The 7382-nt window shown below is 36.4% G+C and overlaps 1 protein-coding gene and 1 non-coding gene across 2 annotated transcripts; one reads left to right on the top strand and one right to left on the bottom strand.

Annotated features, from left to right (window-relative positions):
* Window positions 1–1149: 1149 nt before the first annotated feature.
* LOC133305251 (small nucleolar RNA R71) lies at window positions 1150–1256 on the bottom strand. Its single transcript, XR_009750745.1, has one exon. It is a non-coding gene; the product is annotated as a small nucleolar RNA R71 (small nucleolar RNA).
* Window positions 1257–2422: 1166 nt separating this feature from the next.
* Window positions 2423–3956, top strand: LOC133305230 (uncharacterized). Its single transcript, XM_061505388.1, has 3 exons — window positions 2423–2967; window positions 3509–3549; window positions 3895–3956. Exons 1-3 carry the CDS (start codon window positions 2423–2425, stop codon window positions 3954–3956), a joined length of 648 nt encoding a protein of 215 aa, XP_061361372.1.
* Window positions 3957–7382: the final 3426 nt, after the last annotated feature.

Here is a 7382-nt window from a genome sequence, read left to right as displayed (position 1 = left end):
TAGAATTTGCGTAACCTTAAGATTCTTGAACTTAATGCTTGCATTCTTGGGGAATAACCGGGGAACTAGGGTTCTTTCAAGTTTGTAAAGATTTTAGGGTAACAAGGGATTGAGCTCTAATAACACGCGAAAGAATTGGTTAGATTGATATTAAGGACGGTTAACGTAAAGAAGGACTTCGAATCATAATAAGGAGATTAAAGGAAATCGAACCCCTAGCTACGTTTTTATTTTATTAGTTAAATCACATCTTTAATTTCTTGTCTTTAATTCTTGCAAGTAATTAGCTTAATATTTAATATTTTAATTTTGCAATTCAAATCCTGTTTCCAAATACACTTTCGATTGTCCAACTAAGTTTGCGATAGTGAATTAGTGCTTGAACCGTAATCCTCGTGAGAACGATCTCTTACTTAATCATATATTACTTGTACGATCGGTGCACTTGCCGTGAGTAGCAACAAGTTTTTGGCGCCGTTGCCGGGGATTACTATTTCAACATTAATAGTAGCTATTAATTCTTTAGATTGGACCTTATTTTCTGTTATTTAATTTTCTATTATTTAAATTCAGTTTTATTTTCTTATTTTATATAATCTATTTTTCTGGTTTATGCGAGGTACCGTTGACACCGATTCCTTGCAATTCGACCCGGAGATAGAGAAAACAGCAAAAAGAAACAGAAAACTTGCTAAAGAAAGAAGACAGCAAGAGAAAGAAGCTTCAAGCTCAACAGAACCAAGAGAAGAAGCAATGGGAGACAACAATGCACCTCCACCACCTCCGAGAACGTTGGGAGATTACATGACTCCTGCTCGAGTTCCACAGACGGCGAGTATTGTTAGACCAAACGTGGATGCTAACAACTTCGAACTCAAGCCGGCACTTTTACAATTAATTCAGAAAGACCAATTTGCCGGAGGAAGCACGGAAGACCCTTACATCCATCTGGAAAACTTCTTGTTATATTGTGATACCTTGAAGATGAATGGGGTGTCTCGGGATGCTATTTTGCTCAGATTGTTCCCATGTTCACTTAAAGACGAGGCAAAAGGATGGTTGCAATCGTTACCTCAAGGAAGCATCACTCACTGGGATGACTTGGCAACCAAATTCTTAGACAAATTTTTCTCATCTTCGAAAATGGCAAAGCTCAAGGCTGATATCACTTCTTTTGAACAAAAAGAAAGTGAATCTCTATATGAAGCATGGGAAAGATTCAAAGGACTACTCAGGAAGTGTCCCCAACATGGCATTGAAGCCTGGGAACAAGCGAGAACTTTCTTCCAAGGGATGAAGCCCAACACAAGAACATTGGTGAATGCTGCATCAGGAGGGTCCTTGAAAACAAAAACTCCAGAGGAAGCCTTGGAATTATTAGAGTCTTTAGCCTCTCAGGAGTATGATAATGCTCCCGTACCACAGAGAAGAGCGGGGATTATGAAGCTTGATGGCTATGATGCCATCCTGGCCCAGAATGATCAGATTCTACAGTCAAATAAGAAACAGCAACAACAACTAGATGCTCTCACAAAGCAATTTTCTGATTTTCAAGTTTCTTCTGTTAATACTCCAGTAGCTTTTGTTAATACTTCTTCTATTGTTTGTGATATTTGTGCAGGTGCTCATGCTACTGATGACTGCAAGGCACCCGAAACTGCAGATGTTAATGGAATTTGGCATGATCAGAAAGTTCCATATAATCCAGGGAGGAACCAATACGACAATAACCAGAATCAAGGGTGGAGAAATAAAAATCAAAATCAACACCCATGATTCAGTTATAGTTCGAATCATCAGTTGAATCCTCCTATGCCAGTACCACAGCAACCTCCACAACAATCAGAGTGGGAGAAGGCCTTTGCACAACTATCTAAGACCATGTCAGATTACATTCAGAGTTCCAATGCTTTCAGAGAAGACACTTCAGCCTTTATGCAAGAAACAAGGGCCTCATTCCGGAATCAAGAAGCTTCTATCCGGAATCTTGAAACTCAGATTGGCCAGCTATCAAAGCAGTTCACTGAAAGAGTTCAAGGAACTTTTCCAGGTAACATTATTCTAAATCCAAGTAGGGAACACTGCAATGCGATTACTACTATGAGTGAGACAGCCATTGAACCTGTGGTAAAGCCTTCAGTTGAGAAAAAGAAAGATTATGAACTTGCAATTGAAAAGGAAAAAGAAAAGGAAGTTGCCAAAAAATCTGCTGCAGAGAAAACTGTACCTGAAAAGAAAGAATTCAAATGGGAGAAAAAGAAAGCTCAAGAAAGGCAAGAAAAGTCATTGGAGCTCTCACCTTATGCAAAGATTCCATATCCGCAGAGGTTCAGAGGAAATCAAAAAGCAGCAGTATTCCAAGTTCCTTGACATTTTCAAGAAGCTGCAAATCAATATCCCGTTTACTGAAGCCTTGGAGAACATGCCCAATTACGCAAAGTTCATGAAAGATCTTTTATCACGAAAGCGTAAGCTACAAGAATGTGAGACGGTGACTCTGACAGAGGAATGCAGTGCCATTACCCAGAAAAAGTTGCCTCCAAAGCTTAAAGATCCAGGAAGATTCAGCATTCCATGCAACATAGGCAATATGGAAGTGAAAAATGTTCTATGTGATCTCGGTGCCAGCATCAACGTGATGCCACTATTTATGATGAATAAACTGGGGATTACTGAAGTAAGGCCAACCAAGACAATAGTTCAACTGGCTGACCGCTCTACAAAGCAAGCTTATGGCATTATTGAGGACATACTGGTAAAGGTTGACAAATTCATCATTCCTGTTGATTTTGTCATCCTTGATATAGAGGAAAATTCTACTATTCCTATGATCTTCGGAAGACCTTTCTTGGCAACCTCAGGAGCGCTGATTGATGTATCGAAATGCGAGTTGATCTTACGGGTAGACGGGGAGCAAGCAATTTTCAAGTTCTTTGATAAAGAAGTCCCTTCACCTATAATTCAACCGCAAGATCAAGTCTACTATATTAGTGAAAAGAAAGGAGAAGAAGAGCACAAAGATAATTCTTCTCAAGAAAGTAAGCCAAAGGTTAAAATGGAGAAGCTCAGGAGCAAGGGAAAGCACGTAAACACCAAATTCAAAGCTATTGAGCCTACTTCATCTCACTCATATGCACAAGAGTACTATGGGAGGACACCATTTCTGAATGATAGAGCTTGGTCATCACCAAGCCCATGCTTTGAACCACCATGAACATAAAAGAGGTACGTCAGGCTCGTGACGTAAAACAAGCGCTTGTGGGAGGCAACCCAACTATATTTTTTATTTTCCAACATTTTAGTATAGTATTTTAAATTTAGTTTAGTTTATTTTAATTATTCTTAGCATAGTTTATTTTAGTCATATCATAAAAATCAAAAAAAATAAAAACATTGAGGTTAATGATCAAATTCTGTTGAGATGGACTTTCAGGTGTAAGTGGGATTAAAGCATACACAGGTACGCAACTCTTATTCATTTATATGTTTTGTGTATGATATTGAGCAGAATTATTGAGGTGAAAGAATACACAGTAGAGATGAATGCAAGTAATAGGAAAATATGGAGAAAATTTTCTAAGTATTGAGAGCTTAAGCCCTTAAAGGAGACTTAAGCCCCCCAAAAAGTGAAATTTCTTTTGGCCCTAGCGCGCTTAAGCGCGCTAAATAAAATTTTATCCCATTTCTCACTGCCTCAGCGCGCTTAAGCGCGAATCACTGCGCTTAAGCGCGCTCATCTTTGACATTATGCATATTGTTAAAGTATTTCAGTTCCATATACTCATTATTATTTTCAGATGCATCTGAATATAAATCTGGGAATTGTTATGTGGAAATTGCACTAACTTTGCAAACATGTTGGATACTCGAATACTAATGCTGATATGGTTGCAGACACTACACAGGATGCTGATAGAAATGATATTGCACCCACTACTGAAATTGATGAGGATTGACCATTGTCTCAATGTTTAGATTTTTTTTCTTTTGTTGATTTTAGTTCATGTTGATATGAGATGTATATTGAGACTGATCTTGACGTGACTATGATTTTTTTTTTTTGGATATGACATGCTGACGTAGTTTCTTTATCTGTGACATGTGTGCAGAGTACAGTTTCAAATTTTTCTGATTTCTTGCTTAGGATTCTTTTAGATTTAAGTTTATTGCTGAGGACAGCAAGATTTAAATCTGGGGATGGGTACCATGCAATTCATCAGACCATAAACTTCACATGGTCGGAAGAAGAAACTCTTGATTACACGGAGTACACAGAAATATCCAAATTACAAATGCAGTTTTTCAGGGGAGTTTCTCAATATTATTTTCATATTATATGATTTTAAATATATTATTTTGATTTAGTATTAGTTTATTTTAAGGTCTTCATATATATTAGTTAGTTTAATATTTAAGTTTTTTTTTAAATTATTTTTAAGACCCCTTCCATCTTAGTCAATAAATAATTAGTGGATCTTAAGAGATTTTCCATTGTGCTTGATATGGATGCATAATGAATAATTACATGAAATTGGTTGATAGTTGATATCAAGAGTATAATGATGTAAATAAATTTTATTTTCGTACATAAATGAGCGTCAGTCAAGCATGCTTCATAGTTCACTGGAATAAGAGAAGAATAACTAGAGTAATCAAAGAGAGAGTGGAAAAATAAGTCTCACATCCTTAGGCGTAAGCTTTTGAGCCTAAACAGAATTTTTTTTTTGTGGTGTGAACTTTACTGTTGAATCACTCTAGAACTTGTTTTGTTTCTCTTTGAAATGTTCTGTAGTATACAATTGTTGAAATGATAGAGGCAGTTCTTTTTAAAAGCTAGATAGCCAAATAGCCACCCTGAAGGTTTATTCTTAGATTAAGCCCTTTTGAGCCGAGGCCTGTTTGTTCATTGACAGTACATTATGAATAGCCATTCCATACACATCCTCACCTAAACTGATTAATTTTCATTTTTAAATAAGGGACTAGATATGATTGAAACAAAAAGAAAGAAATTCAAACTCTAGTGTGTGGAAGAAAAGGTGAAAAGAGGAAAAACCAAAAAGTGGTGGAAAAGAAAAGCAAAGAAAAAGGTTGAAATGTGTATCTGTACAAAAACAGAAAAAGAAAAACAAAAGGAAAAAAAAGAAAAGAAATAAAAGGTTCCTAGTTTATGAATAAGTGGAAGAAGAAAATAGGAGAAAAATAAGAGAAATGTTGAAAAGTCATATTAAAGTTCATCTTTAAAATTGAATTTTGATCAGTAATCTCAAGCCACTTACCCAGATAATTCCTTTCCTTTTACCTAAGCCACGTTACAACCTTATCAAAGACCTCTTGATTAACCTTGTATACCAATTACACTGTGGAGAGTGAGAATATAAACAAGCCTATGATAGTGTTAATGCAGTGAAGTAAGAGTGAAACACATACCCTTAAACACTGAGTATGAGTGAATAAATAAAAATCCAATGAGAGGGTGTTGTGGAAATTAAATGGTACTACTCTTTCTTTTGAGAACACATGTTATGATTTTATGACTGGTGAATTATGACTGTTTGCTTGAAATTGATGTGACATTGATTTTTAATAAATCTGAATACTTTGATATCTCATTATTGATCAGTTTTCTGTCTGTTATTCATTAAGCATGACTAGCCGTCTCCAAACTTTCCCATAGTTTTATTCTAATTGATTGCTGAGGACAACAATGTTCAAATCTGGGAATTGTTTGATAAACCTTTAGTTTATCTTATTTTATAGACTAAATTAATATAAAATATCAAGTTAAATAAGTCAAAAACTAGGGTTTAATATAATAATCATGAACATTATCTGAATTTTTATTTAATTGAATCATCTTTGCTATTTTTTAGGGATTTGTTGACAAAAGGAGTCAAAGATGAAGATTGGATAGATAAAGATCACAACTAGAAAAGATGAGATCAAGAGATGATAGAGGAAGATAAAAAACAATATAGATTTGAGATCTTATCAAGTTGTTAGAGAAGAAGCTTAAGCCTCCATCATGAAGCTTAAGCTTCCTAAACAAGCAAATAGCCTATGCCAATGGAAGCTTAAGCCTCCAAGATACCCAAAAAAGTCTCGGCCTATGGGCGCTTAAGCCCCCAAATCAGGGCTTAAGCGCGCCACAAGAAGAAAGTTTTGTCGCGAGGAGCGCGCTTAAGCGCCCTCCATCGCGCTTAAGCGCGCAACGCGAATCTAAAATCACCGTCCTAGGGCGCTTAAGCGCGCTATAACAAGCTTAAGCGCCCAGTCAGATCCAACTTAGGCCCATTCAAGGTGTTTCATCAAGATACGAACTCTTGACCTATTTAAACACCATTGGGGACCAGAAATACATAACTTTTACATTGCTAAACAACTCTTGGGTGCTCAGAGGCTGAAGGAACGCGGAGAAACATCAGATTCATGTTCGTGAGCGGCGGAGACGGATCAACGTCAAGTGTTCACTGGAGATATTGAAGATCCACCAATCACTTATGGAGTTTGGGGGAGCTTTTTTATTTTCTTTTGTTCTTGATTTTGCCATGTCCGGCTAGTTCTTTAAGTAGTTAGGGTTAGATGGATTTTAGTCGATTTATTATGCTTTGAATAATTCGTACGTTAATTTTCCTTTTTATCATGAATGAAGTTATCTGTTTTTAATGCTTTATATAGGCTTGAATCTTATATAATGATCATCGGTAAATGCATGACAATAGGGATGTTGGTGTGTGATCCATATCTGATAACTTCATCGTAAACGCTATGATTCTAGGGATAGACATAGAATTTGCGTAACCTTAAGATTCTTGAACTTAATGCTTGCATTCTTGGGGAATAACCGGGGAACTAGGGTTCTTTCAAGTTTGTAAAGATTTTAGGGTAACAAGGGATTGAGCTCTAATAACACGCGAAAGAATTGGTTAGATTGATATTAAGGACGGTTAACGTAAAGAAGGACTTCGAATCATAATAAGGAGATTAAAGGAAATCGAACCCCTAGCTATGTTTTTATTTTATTAGTTAAATCACATCTTTAATTTCTTGTCTTTAATTCTTGCAAGTAATTAGCTTAATATTTAATATTTTAATTTTGCAATTCAAATCCTGTTTCCAAATACACTTTCGATTGTCCAACTAAGTTTGCGATAGTGAATTAGTGCTTGAACCGTAATCCTCGTGGGAACGATCTCTTACTTAATCATATATTACTTGTACGATCGGTGCACTTGCCGTGAGTAGCAACAATATGACACAAGTCCATTTTTTGTCTGCCTTGTGCTGCACAAGCCCATTTTTTGGTCTGTCTTGTGCTTTTCTTAATTCCACCCGAAAGTGCGGGCGGATCTCTCGTGACCTTATAATCACTGAAGTTCTGA

Source organism: Gastrolobium bilobum, unplaced genomic scaffold (genome assembly GCF_033153095.1).
Source record: "Gastrolobium bilobum isolate Gb01-03AN ecotype WA unplaced genomic scaffold, APGP_CSIRO_Gbil_v1 utg23571, whole genome shotgun sequence".
Lineage (NCBI taxonomy): Eukaryota > Viridiplantae > Streptophyta > Magnoliopsida > Fabales > Fabaceae > Gastrolobium > Gastrolobium bilobum.
The sequence above is the reverse complement of the archived record's forward strand: the minus strand, read 5'-3'. Positions and strand labels throughout refer to the sequence as shown.

Excerpts from the sequence above, each read along its gene's own strand:
- LOC133305230 (XM_061505388.1), top strand. The coding sequence starts at position 2,423 with ATGCCCAATTACGCAAAGTTCATGAAAGATCTTTTATCACGAAAGCGT. Across the intron at positions 2,968-3,508 it reads CCTTCACCTATAATTCAACC|AATTATTGAGGTGAAAGAAT; the intron begins GCAAGATCAAGT and ends GATATTGAGCAG. Across the intron at positions 3,550-3,894 it reads CACAGTAGAGATGAATGCAA|ACACTACACAGGATGCTGAT; the intron begins GTAATAGGAAAA and ends ATATGGTTGCAG.